Genomic DNA, 18,984 nt, shown 5'->3' with positions numbered 1-18,984 from the left:
GACCCCAGTGTCTGCTTGAAAACCTGCTAGCTAAAGTCAAGGCTGTTAGCCCTTGTGCTCAGGGAACGAATGAGACTCACACTCAGCCAATGCTGGTATGAAATACCTACGTGCAGTATAGCACTGGATTTAACTGCACTATGAGAGGTGTAATCCAGCTGCTGATTTGACTATTGCCCAAGCCAAGAAACTGGGTAACAGCTTTCTTTCATTTTTTGCACTTAAATCCCCATCCTTATACTTTTCAACCAAAATTCTCCACTCTAAGGAACTATGAGAGGACAGTGTCTGGATGAGAAAGGAACAGAGTAATTTGGGACCATTTAGAACAAACCTGCCTTATTGTCCAGTGACCAAGTTGTATAACCAGGTCACTCTGCAAAGCAAGTGGTGCAATCTACAGAAAAGCATTGTCAGCTGTGTAATCTGGCCGGAGAGCTCCTCTGTCTGGTGAATTATGACGTCTGTGTTATCCAATGCTTCAAAATGTTAGTTCAGAAGACTGGGAGTTTTTGCAGACCCTGTCAAGGATATTTCAGTGGTAATTGGAATGGATAAGCTGCAAAGGGATTCAGGACTATGCTGATTTAATGTTTTATTTATTTATTTATTTTGCATATTAAAAGGGGGTTTGTGCTGAAGTCTGTTCTGGTGGGAATATGTCATCACAAAATACCTGTTAAGAGCAATATTAGCCTGAGACTTACCCGTGTTCTTTTATGGCTCCAAATTCTGTTTGCTTCTTAACAAAACTAAATTTTCACTATTGCTTTGTCTTGTCCATGCAGGTTTAAACTTTGAAGTTTTTTAGAAATGCAGAATTCTCACAAATGCAAAATTGTGAAAAGCTTGCAAAATGCGTTACATCCTCTTGTTAATGTTGTTATTAGTTTGTATGTTTATCAATATACACAGATATAGTAAGTCCTGACCTTTTTTGTGTAAATTTGTGTAAATCTGTCAGTATTATTTGTTTACATGTATGTACTAGGGTCACATTAACTAATTTGGGATCTGGTGCTGTCTTTACTAGTTCTGGAATAGTAGCATGTAGAGGCTCTCAGTAATTTTGTGACTGGAGCCTAAGTCTAGAAGGGTCTTCTTGCATTATCAGTCCTCAGCTTCCTCAGGTGGCTGTATGTTATGAGCTTTTTATTTTTTTATTTTTGGGAATAGTAAGAGTCCATTTTTTTCCCCAGGAAGCTAAGTTAACCAAATGTGAAACTGGAGTGCTGAGGAGCCTTGCCTGGGGTCAATCAGGTGGTGTTTATATTCAGATTGTTTGGGTGTGCTGCTGGGGGCAATAACCCTTGTGGGTCGCAAGTAGGGGAGTTGCAGGTAAACATAAGGCTTGTGGGAGAGGGGTCAGCTGAGGTAGAGGCTGGAATGTGTTGCAGGCTGACTGCAAAGTTGGTTTGTGAATTATCTGCAATATTTAATATCTGTGTCTAAGGAAGTGGATTAAAATACCTCCATCATTGCCCTTTTATTCAGTTTTGCAAAAATTTGCAGACAGTTTGAAAAATTTATTATGCCTACTGCTATTTTCGAGATGACTCAGGTTTATCTAAGTGTCTCCACAGTACTGCCTGTGACTGATCCCAAAACAGTGTCAAAGACAAGCTTCTGCAAACCACCATCCTGGCCATAGCCACTGTCCCAGGGGGCAAGAGTGGACACTGATGTTTGCATCCCTGCTGGGAAACTGAGATTTGAGTCACCTGTTTCCCTCTTTTAGAAAAGTGTGGTGACCTCCTGTAAGGGTAGTTTGTATAGCCCAGAGTGTGCTTATTCTCTGAGTGATTGGAATGACTTCTTTGACATCCCCATCTAGCACAAAGATATGGAGTTTAGTGATGAGGCAGTTCCATAGTCTCCCCTTGACATTTTTCTCAATATACATTTAAGGGAAGTTCCGGTTTAAATATGCACCTGTTAGTGTGGATGTTAAATTGAACTTCTGCAACTGCTTCAGAAAATCTCACATTCAAAGCACTTCCTTTTGCTATGAAATAATGCGAATTAAAATGATTAGCTACTTCAGAGAATCATTAGAGAAGCATTTTTAGCTATAGTAATAAAAGTAGAAAAGGGCCCGGGAAGGGCCTTGTTTCTAATTAATTATCTAATTAATATCTGATTAATTAATGAGGCTTTGTCATCAAGCTTCCTTTTATCTTTGAAACTATTAAAGTGTCCTCTAGACCAAATTTCTTGAATATGTTGATAGGGCCATCTTTGCTGAGTCAGTCAAGTGCTTGGAATCAAATCAATATGCTGCCTTATCAGGGATGCTGTCTTGGTTAGAGGGGAAAAACCAAAATGTTTTACCCACAAGCAGGGGAGGGGCCTCCTCCACAATAACCACACCACTCCTTATCAAATTTAAGAAAAGGAATTTTAATACAAGAAGGATAACTGCTATATATATATATATATATATATATATATATATGTAAACAGACTAGTGCAACCCACCTCCCCAACACCATAAGAGGAAAAAAAAAAAAACAAGAACAAAACCCAGCAGGTTTTCCTCCGGGAGAAAAGGTTATACTTAAGTGTCCTTGTCACAACCCGGCTGGCTGCAGAGTGAGTTTCAGTCCCTCTCCAGTGAAACAGACGAGCAGTGGGCTTTCAGATGGACTCAGTCTCTTCCCCCTGTGTTCCCCGTCCAAGAAGCAGAAAGGTACGAGCAACCAGCAGCAAATCCAAGGCAGGCAGCAGCACGGCAGGAAAAAAAGTGGTCCGAAGTAGGCAGCAGCAAGACAGCCAGGGAAAAACCCCAGCAGTAACCAGCAGGGCAGCCTGCCTCCTTGGAGCCCCCACTCCCCCATTCCGCCGAGCCAAGACTGAGGAGAATATCCAAAAAAAAAAAAACCAAAAGAGACAAACCTGCCCCCACCCCAGCGATCACAGTTAACTGCTTCTTTTGTTAACCGCTGGCCTGGGCAGTTAAGTGGCAGGGGAGAGAATTTACATAATAATCCCAAACTACAACATTATCCACCCCTAAATTCTCTTCCATGCCGATACTCTACATTAAACTTAAATTTTCTTTCAAATAATTAAGTGTTTACAAATACAGTAATATGAGTTGTTTACCCAGAGATAAGTTCCCCTTGAGGTACACATCGTGTCTCTCCATCTTCCTGCATCACCCACCAGGTGGAACCAGATCCTTGAGCAAAGACAACCCCACGAATGGGTTTGCCTTTGCCTGAGGCAGGGTTGATCCAGACTGTTTTCCCTAGCATACCTCTCAGGTGTATTACAGGGACTTTGTCTCCATCTACAGTGTGAAGGGGTTCTGATTGGGCAGGACCGGCTCGATTGACAGAGCCTCTAGTGTTGACTAGCCATGTAGCTTTTGCTAAGTGTTGATCCCAGTGTTTGAAAGTCCCTCCACCCAACGCCTTCAAAGTGGTTTTCAACAGTCCATTACACCGCTCAACTTTCCCGGCAGCTGGTGCATGGTAGGGGATATGATACACCCACTCAATGCCATGTTCTCTTGCCCAGGTAGCAACTAAGCTGTTTTTGAAATGAGTTCCATTATCTGACTCAATTCGTTCTGGGGTGCCATGTCGCCACAGCACTTGTTTTTCCAGGCCTAGGATGGTGTTCCGAGCAGTGGCGTGAGGCACTGGGTGTGTCTCCAGCCACCCTGTGGTTGCTTCCACCATGTGAGCACATAGCGCTTGCCTTGGCGGGTCTGTGGCAGTGTGATGTAGTCAACCTGCCAGGCCTCCCCGTACTTATACTTATCCCAGCGTCCACCATACCACAGGGGCTTCACTCTCTTAGCCTGCTTAATGGCAGCACATGTCTCGCAGTCGTGGATAACCTGAGAGATAATGTCCATGGTTAAATCCACCCCTCGGTCTCGTGCCCATTTATAAGTGGCATCTCTGCCCTGATGGCCCGAGGCATAATGGGCCCATCGAGCCAAGAACAGCTCTCCCTTGTGCTGCCAGTCCAGATCTGTCTGTGATACTTTCACTTGCGCAGCTCGGTCTGCCTGTTGGTTGTTGAGATGTTCCTCATTGGCCCGATTTTTGGGCACGTGTGCGTCTACGTGGCGGACTCTCACAATCAGCTTCTCTACTCGGGTGGCAATATCTTGCCATATATCGGCAGCCCAGATGGGTTTCCCTCTGCGTTTCCAATTGGTTTTCTTCCATCGGTCTAACCATCCCCAGAGAGCATTGGCCACCATCCATGAGTCGGTGTAGAGGTAAAACTTTGGCCATTTCTCTCGTTCAGCAATGTCCAGGGCCAACTGCACGGCTTTAAGCTCTGCAAACTGACTCGACCCACCTTCTCCTTCAGTAGCTTCTGCAACTTGTCGTGTGGGACTCCATACAGCTGCTTTCCATTTGCGATTAGTCCCTACAATGCGACAGGAGCCATCGGTGAAGAGGGCGTAGCGTATTTCCTCTTTTGGCAATTGATTGTATGGTGGAGCTTCTTCCGCACGTGTCACCTGCTCTTCCTCTTCATCTGCTAGACCAAAATTTTCACCTTCAGGCCAGTTTGTGATGATTTCCAGGATCCCAGGGCGATTTGATTTTCCTATACGGGCGCGCTGCGTAATCAGGGCAATCCACTTGCTCCAGGTAGCATCAGTGGCGTGATGTGTAGAGGCAGCCTGTCCTGACAACATCCACTTCAGCACTGGTAGTCGAGGTGCCAGAAACAGCTGTGCTTCTGTGCCAATCACCTCTGAGGCGGCTTGGACTCCTTCATAGGCGGCTAGGATCTCTTTCTCTGTGGGGGTATAGTTGGCTTCAGATCCTCTGTAGCCTCGGCTCCAGAATCCAAGTGGTCGGCCTCGAGTCTCACCAGGCACCTTCTGCCAGAGGCTCCAAGACAGGCCATTATTCCCGGCGGCGGAGTAGAGCATGTTCTGTATGTCTGGTCCTGTCCTGACTGGTCCGAGGGCTACAGCCTGAGCAATCTCATGCTTGATCTGGTCAAAGGCTTGTTGCTGCTCAGGGCCCCAGTGGAAATCATTCTTCTTACGGGTTACCAAGTAGAGAGGGCTTACGATCTGACTGTATGCTGGGATATGCATCCTCCAGAACCCTATGGCACCCAGGAAGGCTTGTGTTTCCTTTTTGCTGGTAGGTGGAGACATTGCTGTGATCTTATTGATGACTTCTGTTGGAATCTGACGGCGTCCATCCTGCCACTTCACTCCCAGGAACTGGATCTCTTGGGCTGGTCCCTTAACCTTACTCCGTTTGATGGCAAAGCCAGCTCCCAAAAGGATCTGGATGATTTTCTCTCCTTTCTGAAAAACCTCTTCTGCTGTGTCCCCCCACACAATGATGTCATCAATGTATTGCAGGTGTTCTGGAGCCTCACCCTTCTCCAGTGCAGTCTGGATCAGTCCATGACAGATGGTGGGACTGTGTTTCCACCCCTGGGGTAGTCGGTTCCAGGTGTACTGCACGCCCCTCCAGGTAAAAGCAAACTGTGGCCTGCACTCTGGTGCCAGAGGAATGGAGAAGAACGCATTAGCAATGTCAATAGTGGCATACCACTTTGCTGCCCTGGACTCCAGTTCATACTGGAGCTCCAGCATGTCCGGCACAGTGGCACTCAGCGGTGGGGTAACTTCATTCAAGCCACGATAGTCCACAGTCAATCTCCATTCTCCATCAGACTTATGCACAGGCCAGATGGGGCTGTTGAAGGGTGAGTGGGTTTTGCTGACCACCCCTTGGCTCTCCAGTTCACGGATCATCTTATGGATGGGGATCACAGCATCACGGTTCGTTCGGTATTGCCGACGGTGCACTGTCGTGGTGGCAATTGGCACTTGCTGTTCCTCAACTTTCAACAGTCCAACAGCAGAAGGACTTTCTGAGAGACCTGGCAATGAGTTCAATTGTTCAATCCCTTCTGTCTGTACAGTGGCTATTCCAAAAGCCCATCTATGCCCCTTTGGGTCCTTAAAATATCCATTCCTGAGGTAGTCAATGCCCAGGATACATGGGGCGGCTGGACCAGTCACAATGGGGTGTTTCTGCCAATCTCTCCCTGTCAAGCTCACTTCAGCTTCTAGCACAGTCAACTCTTGAGATCCCCCTGTCACCCCAGAAATAGAAATAGTTTCTGAGCCCACATGTCCTGATGGCATTAATGTGCATTGAGCGCCAGTATCAACCAAAGCCTTATACTTTTGTGGGTCTGATGTACCAGGCCATCGAATCCACACAGTCCAATAGACACGGTTGTCCCGTGCCTCTACCTGGCTAGAGGCAGGGCCCCTCTAACACTGATCCTGGTCATAGCGGTCAGAACCTTTTCTCGATGAGTACACCTGGGAGGTACCCTCCTGTGGGTCAGATTCTTGCCCGTGGGAAACTGGGACTGCACTTACTCTCACTGACCTTCTTCCATTCTCCTTCAGTTCTTGTACTCGGGCTGCAAGGGCACGGGTGGGTTTCCCATCCCACCGTCCCATGTCTTCTCCATGTTTGGCCAGGAAGTACCACATCTCAGTTCGTGAGGTCTGTCCACTTCCTCTGGCTGGGGGGCGTCTGGCTCTGACTTCAGAGGTTCTCATTCGCACTGGTGCCACTTGGAGACTTTCCCTAATTTCCTCTCTGATCGCTTTTACCTCTGCAGGCAGCGTCTTGAGACTCTCAACCAATGTCTCTACAGCAGAAATACGGGCCTGCATTGGGCTGTGGGTCATGCTTTCATATATCCGGAGCTTATTTGCTACTGCGCCCACTGTTTCATGGTTCTCTTCCCTATACATGGATGCCAGGAAATCGGTGTATTCAGCTGGCCCCGAGCGTGAAAGGTCCCACCACATATGTGGTGTGCATCTGACCTTGTCAGGGTCATTATTGGCTTGCCCACCTCTTCCAAAAAGCACGTCCATCATTGCCATCTCCCTCAGACGTAAAATTCCTTCTTCCATCGTCTTCCAAGTCTTCCTAATATGATGTTCCTGCAGGATTTCTCTATAAACAAACTTCTCTCTTACACTCGTTAGAAGTCGTGCCCAGAGTGAAAGGGGCTTTGATTCCCTCACGAACACCTGTTCAATAGCCACATCCCGGGCCAGAGCCCCCAAAAACCTGGCTTCAGCACCATCCAGTTGTAAGGTTTCACCCATAAGGTCCCAAACTCGGATCAACCAAGTCAGGATGGGCTCACCCGGGTGTCGAGCAATGTCTTTCCGCAAACTACGGAGATTATCAAATGACAATGACTCAGTGATGATCTCAGGCTCTGGGTCTGCTTGCTGTGGAGGTGCAGCAGCCCCCTCATCGTCTGCTGGATGGTCTAATTTGGTCTTATATTTCCTTTTCTGAATAGGGGCAACTTCCATAGGCTTGGCCTGTCCTCCTGGTTTAGCCTCATCCTTTTCTCCCTTCACTGTGGCATCAGGGGTTTTATTCTCTCGCTTTTCCCCCTTCACTGGGCTAGGTTTCTGAATGCATTCTGGAAAAACCCTGGCCCTACCTTCAAACATTCTGTAAGCTGCAGGGATACAACCCTGCAGAAAAACCATAAAGAGCAAGATATCTCTGGCATCCAGGGAGAATTTAAACATCTCAAAAGCTGTTGTAGCAGACTTGAATGGGGAATGGACAAAGGGTTGGGAGAAGAGATTCCCCTTTGTTCCTTCCCAAGGGTCCGTACTATTATCACTGAATCCCCAGAGGTAGCAGCTTAGGTTGCGGCAGGAAAACAGCCTGGAGAGCACCACCCACATGACATCCAAAGGCATCGAATTCATGGCACCATAAATCCAGAGTAAGAACTCAATAATAATTGCAGCTATTTGAGTTTTGCTCATTGATTTGTTGATAAGACTTAAACCTGCCGCTCCTTTTGGCATGAATTTGTACCAACAAAAAGCCAATATATTATACAGGATGGTCCTGATGAACCCTAAGCTCAAGACCCACATGGTGCCACAAAATAGCAGTTATCCTTCTTTGTTTACAAGCCCCACACGTTGGGCGCCAAGAAATGTCTTGGTTAGAGGGGAAAAACCAAAATGTTTTACCCACAAGCAGGGGAGGGGCCTCCTCCACAATAACCACACCACTCCTTATCAAATTTAAGAAAAGGAATTTTAATACAAGAAGGATAACTGCTATATATATATATATATATATATATGTAAACAGACTAGTGCAACCCACCTCCCCAACACCATAAGAGGAAAAAAAAAAAACAAGAACAAAACCCAGCAGGTTTTCCTCCGGGAGAAAAGGTTATACTTAAGTGTCCTTGTCACAACCCGGCTGGCTGCAGAGTGAGTTTCAGTCCCTCTCCAGTGAAACAGACGAGCAGTGGGCTTTCAGATGGACTCAGTCTCTTCCCCCTGTGTTCCCCGTCCAAGAAGCAGAAAGGTACGAGCAACCAGCAGCAAATCCAAGGCAGGCAGCAGCACGGCAGGAAAAAAAGTGGTCCGAAGTAGGCAGCAGCAAGACAGCCAGGGAAAAACCCCAGCAGTAACCAGCAGGGCAGCCTGCCTCCTTGGAGCCCCCACTCCCCCGTTCTGCCGAGCCAAGACTGAGGAGAATATCCAAAAAAAAAAAAAACCAAAAGAGACAAACCTGCCCCCACCCCAGCGATCACAGTTAACTGCTTCTTTTGTTAACCGCTGGCCTGGGCAGTTAAGTGGCAGGGGAGAGAATTTACATAATAATCCCAAACTACAACAGATGCATAAAACACCTCTTTGGAAAATTAGGATACATCAGAATCAAGAACACAGTAAACATGACAGATCTTTTAGACAGTACAAATGGAAATGAGTAATGATGAAGTGTAGTTCTTCAGAGCTGTAAAAAAGTAATGTTTTTACATAGACTCTACAGTGGTGAAAGGGCCAGAGCAGAACAAGCAGAGGCCCTTGTGAAGCTAGACTGTCTTAGCTTCAGGCTGGCCCTGTTTCATGGCATCTGTACTCTGTCTTGAGCAGTGTCTGCAGGGTTGTGGTGTCCTCATCTCACACGACGAGGTTCTGTGAGGTACCATGCCTACCAGCAGGTGTCAGCTTTGACTGGCTACAACAGGGATTGACAGCAGTTCATCAGTGGTAATGAGGCAAGCATGCAATGAAGGGAGGAGCTTACCCCAGCTTTTGAGGAGAAGCCATTTCACATTTTATCAGGTCTCTGTTTATATTCTTCCTTTTGGCAGGAACTGTTGGGAAATCCATATCATACTTCTCTGCTTATCTCTGCTCTTTTCATTTTATAATGCTATAGAGTGCCTAAGTCACAGCAGAGTCCTGATACCATTTGGCAGCTGCTTCTAGTAGTAATTCTCATACATATCCTCACAGAATAGTAACATTTAAAATGTAGAGCACTAGAGCATTATGATAAATCATGAACTTTTGGTCTCAGCCAGGATGACAGAGGTCCCTCCCCTTCATTTATACTGCCAGCTTAGTGCATGAAATTTTCCAATCGATTTAGGCTGAGATACACCTTGCTTTGTGCTAGTTATGTGTTGGCTGCTCTGGTCTCCCTTTACACTGAAGGGTGGAAGATACCTTAAGAGATCAATATAGCCTCATCTATTTTAGGGTAAATAAATTATCCTTTGAAGTTGACAGTCTCTGTTTCTTTGGTTGGTTGGTTGGTTTGCATTTTTTTTTAATTTTATTTTATTTTGTCAGAAAAAGTGTCTTTGTGTATGACCAGGTCAGCCAGACAGCCTTGCACTGTTAAGAGTGGGTCTTTCTTGGCACTGCCTCATTGAAAGTCGAATTTAGGTTCCCCTTCACAGGCTGAGAGCTGGACCTGAATTCCACTGGTTTCCTAGAGGTAGGGGATGAAATTGTCCTTCAGAGACAGAGAAGGAGAGACCATGGAGCTGAGCTAGCAGAGACAGGTGGCACCATGACTGCTGCTTCTAGGGGACCTTTGCTAGACTCCCACACATTCCCTGGACCTGCTGTGGCGGTGATTATCCTGACTTACCAGGGCTTCAGCTGGGGTTGGCTCAGCTGCAGGGCCAAATCTCTGTTTCTGTCCCTGGCATCTGGCTGCCCAAGGGGGGTTCTGTCTTTGCCTGGCCTCATAAGCAGCCCTGAGACAGGAAAGTGTGATTCTCTCTGTTGTATCTAAGTATGAAAAAGACTTTAGGAGTGGAGGATGTTCAGCTGCTGACAGCCATAGTCACCAAAAGCCAGGAGCTAGTCCAGAGTGTTCAACAAGGAGGAAAATAATTAATCTCAAATAACTCAGAGAAGTGGGGCCAGAGTGCTTAAGGACTGATATTCTTTCCAAAGAGGGCAAACTCCTGCCCTGCCTGCAAGTTAGTGGGACCAGTTTCTCCCATACTGTGGTAAGTTTTCTGTGTTTGGCCTGGCTCCTGATATAGGTTGCTGTGCTCTGGTAAGAACCCACTGAGCTATCTGGTGCCAAGCAGTGTGGTGAAGTTAGTGCTGAGACAGCTTTTGCCCCTGAACCACCTATGGCCACTAAGGTCGTTACCGAGAGGGGTTTACAGTGGAGGTACTCTGGATGTGGTCCCCCTGGACTCTGACTCAGGAGAGGTGTTTTCTCCATGTGTCATGGCTTCAGAAAGGCCTTTATCCTTGGGAGGGTAATTTGAGGGGCAGAAGGGGAAGTGAGAGACTAAACCAAATTGTTTCACAAGCAACGGAAGATTGGCAGCCTGAATTCTAGTGCTGTGCTGTTGAGTTCTTTGTAGTGTATTAATATGTGAGCTGTGTTTGAATGTTTTCCTGCTGCTGGATGTTCAGAGAGATGTGCCTGTTCTCATGTTTCATGGGATTTGGGTTTATGCTGCAGCTTTTCTTTTGAGTCCTGATAATTGCTCAGCTTTTGCTGGCTGTTGGTTTTCATGAAACTTGTAGAAACTTTGTTCCTCTTGGGCTTTTGTTTCTCTGTCAGACTGGGAGAAAATTGGCCAATGGGTAGAAGCAAGAAATTGTTTGGGGGATATGGAGAGACAGGCACACTGCAGGCAGACAGTTTGCTGGCCCATGAGAAGAGAAGCAAATATTAGTCTGGTTTGTGTGTTTTCCTATTGCTCTCTTAAGTGCACAGAGAATCTGAATATTCTCCTGCTCATTTAAGCAAGGCTGTGCCTCCCCACTTTTCTCAGAGTGGGGCTGCAGATAGATGTAGCAGAACTGATCTGGAGTGAATGCATAAGCTTTAGAAAAAGCTTAGAAAATGGCTCAGAATCTAAAATCAAAACCATGGTTACTCCTTCTCCACACATAGTCAGGGAAAGTCACAGGTGCAGAGCAGAAATCCCCTGACAGGAAAGCTGATGGCACAGGTACGCTACAGGGGGCTGACTTGTGCCTCCCTGTCATCCAGTGCCAGCATTCTGAGAGACTGATACAAGTTTTACAGCCTATCTTCATAGCTGAGTAGCAGAGACTACAAACAAGTCCACCTTTCTCTGTCTGACAGAGCCCTGAGATAGCAAGTGTCCAAGAGATTACTTCAAAAGTTATTCAGGTGGCATTGTTTCTGCCTCTGCATACTCTAGTTCATACCCCTGGGACTGACCAAATCTTACCACAATACTGAAGTCTGCTGACTCAGGCCTTTTGTCAGGCTCACAGGGAAGCTGAGGCTCAGACTTACTGGAACAAGATGGATTTTATTAGCTCTTGGTGCGCTGAGTTATGACCAGGTTTTTTAGAGAGAAGCTTCTTTGCCTGGGTGTATCCCTTGCCCATGCTCTGCCAAACTGGGACATTGTAGCAATGGTTTAAACACATCACAGCTTGCGATGGGAGAGCAGGTGGAATCAAGTGATTTCCCCCCAGCTGTTAATAACAAAATACATTTATGAAAGAATTTCACAGAAACAGAATCACAGACTATTCTGAGTTGAAAGCGACACACAAGGATCATCGAGTCCAATTCTTAACTCAGTGGCCCATACAGGGGATTGAACCCATGACCTTGGTGTTACTACAACCAAGTTTTAACCAACTGAGCTAATTTGCAATATCCCAATAAAGTATTACTTTATAAACCTTGCTTGTCCAAAGGCAATATGTAGGATTTGGTGCCACAGCCTGTTCAGGGAAAGACTACATTATGTGCTTATATGCAGCTTATGTTGCATGGAATCAAGTCTTTTTTTGTGTTAACCAAAACTAACTACTAGAAGCTAGTGACAGAAACCAAAAAGCTGGAGTAGACAAAGGTCCATTGAAAACCAGGCTAGGCCTTGGTTTTTGTTGCTTTTCACTGTGCAACCTTTCTTGGAGTGTTGCCAGCAGCTGGGTTTGCAGGATGCAAAGAAGTATAGAAGGGACAATGAATCATAGAATGGTTTGGGTTTGAAGGGACCTTAAAGATCATCTAGTTCCACCCCTCTGGCCATAGGCAGAGACACCAAGCAAATGAGAAGTAGCAGAAAAGCAGGAGTGCCACAAGCCCAGTTCCTGCTGCTTTCAATTAACTGCTTTCAAGTCAATTCAATTTTCCATAAAAGGCCCAACCAAAGTTAAAGCAGGCATTTGGGGTGTGACTCATGGAAAGGGTCTTTTATATCACTTAGTCTTTTGTCATTTTAATATAATTACCTTTCTCCCCCTCCACTCCTTTGATAATGTGCTTTGAAGTGCATACTATTCTGACCAGGGGAACTGGAGAGAATATGGTATCCAGTTTGCTTGTAGTGTCAGCAACTGTAAGGAAGTGTGGGCTAGTTAATATGGAATTAGAAGTAATTAGTAAAGGAGAAGGGTTCAAATTAAGATTAAAAGCTGAGCCATAACTGTTCTGTTTCACCTGTGGGTCACATCTCTTTAAAATGTTCAGACTTGAGTTGCTAAAATTAGGAGCCACCTTTTTTTTTTTTTCTTTTTTTAGGCAGTTTGGTGGTAGGAGTTTAGCAGGTTTGAGTATCAAGCCATAGACTAGATGATTGCAGAAGCTGAAATGGCTAATTGTAGGTGCCTGCTTTTGAAAAAAATGAACCTTTGCCTATGCAAGATTTCAGTTTCTTCATCTCTAGAATAGAGATAGTATTTCCCAGTCTGGCTCCTGGAACTTTGTTAGTTTGAATGGATTAGCATGAGACAAAAGGTTTGGATTTCTTTGGCTAGTAAAGAGCTATGGAAATACAGTATATTATTGTGATATCCTTTGAGACATTTCTGTGAAGCCAGTGGTGACTGTCATGATAATAATGAAAGCCTCAGAGAAGCTAACGAAATAATGATCCTACTTCCTTTTTAGCTATTCTTTGAAAGGGCAAATGCAATGAGTGATAATGGTTTAATGAGAAAGAGTCATTAGGGCATCCAGTCTGCATCTTTAGAAGTGCAAAGCATTTTGGGAGATCTTAAAATTACTCAGAGATCAAAACCAAAGTAGTTCTGTCAGAATATTAAAGCATTATTTGTATTCTCTTCTAATGCTGATTGAAACCAGGGATCTCTTTTACTGGCTCATGGTGGGTTCATGCGCAATCGCAAAAGTGGCTTGTTCGTAGCTTCAGTGCTGTTGGAAGGGTGAGATCAAGGAAGTACCTCTGCTTGCCCTCTGTGTGTTACCCTCTGCTTAGAGCTTAGTGTTACTTGAGGATTCCTAACCTGTTGAATTTGCATTTATAGGAGACCTCATGTACTGGAATTAATTGGCCTGGATTATTCAGTTTTATTAATAAAGCTACTTCAGTTTCAAGCTTGGCTGGAGGGGGAAAGCTTCTAGTATTTTTTGTTTGGTATTGGCACCTAGTAAGACAAAAGCTTCAAGTACTTTGGATGGGAAATTTTGATGAAAATATAGTACATTATTGTAGCATCCTCTGGGGCATCTTTGTGAAGCCTGGTGGGCAACAATGCTATGCATTAGTACAAAAAGAGTATTAAGTGCAAATGGAACTGGTATTGGCTCTCTATTTTAGTATCAAAGAGCTAAACCAGAACACAAGAAAGTTGTTTAAGAGTTGAAGCACCCATGACTGCTGACTGTTCAAAGGAGGAATGTTTGCTCAACCCATTTAAGGAAAGAACCAGTTTTCAAAACTTTTAAGAATTGTCCTTAAAGGATCCATGAAGCAAATGTGTTGGAGCCACATCAGTGAAAAAGCAAGCTTTTGACTTCATAATTCCTACTACTTGGAAGCCTGTAATCAGGCAGCTGGTTTTGTGGCTTGGCTGTTTTGGTGTCATTGTGAACTGCAGTTGCAGCAAGGAAAGCAGCAGAGCTGAATGAAGATTCTGACATGACTCTCTTTCTGCAGCCACTTGCATTGGCGCCTTGAGCTGCTGGGTGCAGTGCTGCTGTTCGTTGTGATGCTAGAAGGTGGCTTGGGCTTGGGAGGAGAGGGTTGATCTCAGTAAGAACCAAAAAGCTGCAAATGCTAGAGGCTTGCTGAACTTAAGAATTCAGAAAATTACTGAAGCAAGTTAGTGGGAAAGGCAGTGAATTGCTGCTTGTTCTCTGATTATCTGTTTGGTAAAAAGTGTGATTGGAATGCAGGGGCCATGGATTCTCATCTTATTAAAATCACAGGTATGTCCAGGTAGGCTTTTTGTGAGGGTCTCTCTTTGTCCATCTATTATATGTTGGGTTTGCTCTGTCCCTATTGCAGAAGCTTTGTAGGGTTGGGAGCCAGAATGTTTGGATGGGGTGGTTGTAGGCTTTTCATGCAGGTTGTGACATCCCTCCTAAAATGAACTGGTGCTATCCACTCTTCAGGTGTGGTATCCTGTATGAGGTAGCTATTGAGTTGTTCTGGTAGGAAAAATCTTGTTTGTTAGGGAAACAGAGTACAAAACAGCAGAGAAACAAGCGGGGCAAAGTGAGATTTCAAACATGCCCACAAATGAGGAGGAGGAAGCTACAGAAAACCCTCTGTGACGAGGCAGCCCTTTTCCCTAGTCACAAATGGGTAATACCACCCCCAGATCATCTGTGCCTCTGGGTGGGATTTGCTAGTGTAGGGGCCTGAATCTGTAACTCACAAAAATTAAATGCCTGGCATAAAGTAGGATGGGGGTGACTGAGGACTCAAGATACCAGTTTAGGCACATTTTTATCTAGACATGAGTTCAACCCTTACAATTCTGAGCCACATTAGGATCCCCATCTCCAAGTCAAAAATCAGCCTACCTAAATAAAACTGTTGTTAATGGGTTTAATTTGGATTCTTAGGTTGGATTTGTCTGGAAAGAGAATTTATGCTAAGGGTGTTGCTGAGATCAGAGTCCTCTCATGTAGGTACCATCCCATACTGACACATGAGAGCAGACCCATCCCACAACGTCCACCTTCGTGGGTGCATCACAACTGCCCAGGTGCTTAGGATCAATTGATACAGAGACAGACTTTGCCCAAAAGGACTCAAGTTTTCCTCTCTTTTCTGCTGGCCACCCTGAATGAAACACAAAATCTTGAGTTTTAAGCATAATAATGCGCAAGCTGGAACTTGGAGCATCTGTTCACACAGTCATTTCTTTCTCCTGAGCTCTAATAACCATATAAACTCTTTTTGTCTCGTCTTTTCTCCAGGTCAACAGACTATGGCACTACGTATGAAAAACTAAATGACAAAGTAGGCCTGAAGACTGTGCTGAGCTACCTATATGTCAGTCCCACTAACAAGAGAAAGGTAAGGGAGAGCCATTGAGCTGGGAGCTATAGAAACAAAATTACAGCATTGTGAGAGAAATTGTGATCTTAAAGTGAAATCTGGTGGTAGTTCCCAGGAGCTTGGATTTGCTGTCTAAGTTTCACTAGTACAATTTCACAGACTTCAGTAGAACTAATCCTGTTTTGCTTGTGATGAGGATAGAGCATTTAATTCCTGGCTGAATGTGTTAGAGAAATAAAAAAGTTGCTTTTATTTGCTTCTGATTGTCACAGCTTTAAAGAAGCAGAACTCACAGAAATGTTTCTGGGATTCTTCCTTACACTGGCTTTGGCCAATACACCTCTCCCTGCCTTCTGTTTCATTATTAGAAATACTGACTAAGAGGCATTTATTTCTTCATTTGACTCTTTTTCCCCTTATGCTTTTTCTAGCTAGAATTTGGAGGTAAAAATGTAAATGACATTTTCATTGGTTGCATCATATAAGGGGGCTGAAAGCAGAATATGCCTGGGAGAGTGGGTGGGAGACCTACAATTTGATTCGAATGTGTGGGAGAGAAGATGAGGTTACAGCTTTCAAACCCCCTGCTCGCGCTTCCCACGTGATGCAATTAGGACTGCAGCTGGCTCATAGAGCACAGACCAGGAGGTACTCCTCAGTGCCTTTTTGGTTTAAAATTATTGCTTGTGTTGATTCATGGAAGGCAGTGGGACAAAAATGCTTTCAGCTACCCACAGAAATCAGCGTGGGAGGCCTGAGGCATGAAGTTAATTGCTGATGGTGAAGTTGCGTTTGGATGGGGTGCAACCTATTCAGCTCAATCCCTTCTATGCTGCCCGTACCCCGCCTCCATCAACAGGTTTCCAAACTAGTAACTTGCTACTTGTACTTTTCTTGTTACTACTGTTGTGTTTTCCATCTCTGGTCACTCAGGAGAGGTTTAAGGAATGATGTTTACTGCAGTGTATCAGCACAGCTCTGATTACTATGTGTGTTTGGATGTACAAGGGAGAAGAAGAACGCAGTGGCCGGGCGCAGCTTATATTTTTATTGAAGCAGAAGCTGAATTATTGTGGCAACTACCTTGGCTTCTTTTTTGTTGGGTTTTTTTGTTTGATTGGGTTTTTTTTTCTGAGGAAAATGGATTAAGATATTTTATAATGCACTTTCTGGTTCTCACACCCCTCCCATATCCAATATGGTGGGCACTTAAGAGTTAATTCTTCTTTGTTCTGTTTCCAAAGCAACTCTGCCCACCCAAAAGCAGAGGCAATATGCTTGGTTACAAATCCTACGTCACTGGTGTAAATCCTCCCTCAGAAAGCAGAGTACGAGGCTATATTGTTATCTTCTAGCAATTTCTCAAGATGACCTTTACAGATTAGCAGTCTTTCATTTTATTTTTAATTAAAAACACCTACATTGCATCATATAGTGGCATGCAGACCTATCTTTACCTACTGTTCTCTTATTTGAGATGACAATTCAAAAGAAATATTTTGGTCTTATGAAATGTAGAGATAAGCCATAAGGGAAACCCATAGGAGACCAGCTTCAGAGCTGGCTGCTGTGGAAACAACTTGTTTCCTTTCTTTCTGCCTCTACTAAATACATGAGCAATGCTACTGTGCGTGCTTAGACAACTCCCATGTCTGAACTCTGCTTTGTCGTGCATCAAAGCAATTTCAAACATTCATGCAACATTTGAAAAATGCCTGAAGAAGGTGTCACTGGATTGGAGCACCTGGAATTTGTCAAATTCAGTTTTGGGTTTACTGTCTTCCCCACCCCCCCCAACAGATTCTTGAGTTTATGTACTGCAAAAAATGCACTTGGGTTGTATTCTTCTCCTTTTCTCTGGGTGAATATTGTTCCAGTGGCCTGGGGAGAAAGCAGAATGTTTTTGGTGAATTCCCAAGAACAACCACCAATAGCGAGTCACAAAGCCGTAGGTGGATCAGTTGCATCCCAGTAGAAGTCCAGGTCCCTTACGTTTCACCTCGAGCAGCAGAAGTGCTGCCTCGTTGAACATGATGCAGTGACCTCCTGTGAGCTGCAAAAAAAGGTCTTTGCTTGTGGCAGTAAGTGGAGAAGGAGATATCAACAGTCACACACGGGCACAGGGCCTGCATGCCCACAGTGAACCATACAGGCCCTTTCCAGGCAAGGTACTTTCCTCTGAGACATTCACTCCCAGGTACTGATTGGACCCTGAATGCCTCACAGCCCCTGTCAATTTGTGATGGGTTTGCACATTGTTGCTAGCCCTGTCTACTCATTAGTGCTTAGAGGATTAGCAGTTACTTGAAGGAGGAGAAAAGCCTTCCATACATTCATTCCTAATTGATTTACTAGTGAGAAGGATAATTACCTCTCAGCTACCCTGCAAAACTACAGTGGGAATTACCTGTCAGATTTCTTTGAAGACCCAAAATGCCTCTTTTCAGCTGTTAAATAGGAATTACGCATTCAGCCAAATGCCAGTTATATAAACATCACTTACCTGAATTGTGGCATAACCTTGGCTCAATTATGAGGCAAGGGGACTTAAACACTGGCATTTTACTTTATTCTTTTAAAAGAAAAGCTTTTTATTTCTGATTTTGTTTTTAATTTTAGTAGAACTACTTTAAATTTTGGGGGAATTTCTGCTTTATTTCTCTGCTCAGTGCTGTCAGGTCATTGTGGGATGCTGATTTCTCAATACCAACATCACTTGTTGCAGTACAGGGCCAGAATTGAAATGCAGAGGCTGTGCAGCTGGGTGGCTACAGTCTGGGAGCCTTTGTAATTTTTCCTCTCTCCTGCTCCCAAGAGCACCACATGTGATGCATGCCTTACTTTCCTGAATTATGGCACTCCAACACCCTTTTCTTACAAAGTGCATTCCTTTCTGGAAGAAAAAAAATCAAGCTTAATGTAGGAATGATTTGGTGAAATTCTTCAACACTTGCTGCATGTGAAGATCAGACTTGATGACCTAATGGATATTTAGGCCTTAAAGTATTCAATTATCTTTGGGTTTTACTCTGTTCCCAACAGAGTTAATGTCTGAGCATTTGGTGTAACATTGATGGCAGAAGCAAATCCTCTGTTAGCTTCATGTTATTGTTGGCCTTCCTCGTTTGAGTTTGCTTTATATATTTAGTCAGTTTTGTTCACTTTGTATTCTGATTAGGCTTCCTTCTAAGCTGCTCAGAATGACAGAATGGATCAGGTTGGAAGGGACCACTGGAGGTCATCTAGTCCAACTCCCTGCTCAAGCAGGATCCCCTAGAGCATGTTAATCAGTATCGTGTTCAGCTGAATTTTGAATGTGTCCAGAGAAGGAGACTCTCTGGGCAACCTGTTCCAGTGCTCTGTCACCCTCACAGTATGTGCAATATGTGTCTC

At 44.6% G+C, this 18,984-nt stretch overlaps 1 protein-coding gene across 1 annotated transcript in view; it reads left to right on the top strand.

Annotated features, from left to right (window-relative positions):
* Window positions 1-18,984, top strand: part of SORCS3 (sortilin related VPS10 domain containing receptor 3) — a 279,510-nt gene that overhangs the window by 118,167 nt on the left and 142,359 nt on the right. The window contains exon 3 of the mRNA XM_071563732.1: window positions 15,510-15,609. Coding sequence (XP_071419833.1) covers window positions 15,510-15,609 — 100 coding nt within the window. The remainder of the gene's footprint in view (window positions 1-15,509; window positions 15,610-18,984) is intronic.

Source organism: Pithys albifrons, chromosome 9 (assembly GCF_047495875.1).
Source record: "Pithys albifrons albifrons isolate INPA30051 chromosome 9, PitAlb_v1, whole genome shotgun sequence".
NCBI classification, from domain to species: Eukaryota; Metazoa; Chordata; class Aves; order Passeriformes; family Thamnophilidae; genus Pithys; species Pithys albifrons.
Note: the sequence above shows the minus strand (reverse complement) of the source record. Positions and strands in the feature narration are given on the sequence as shown.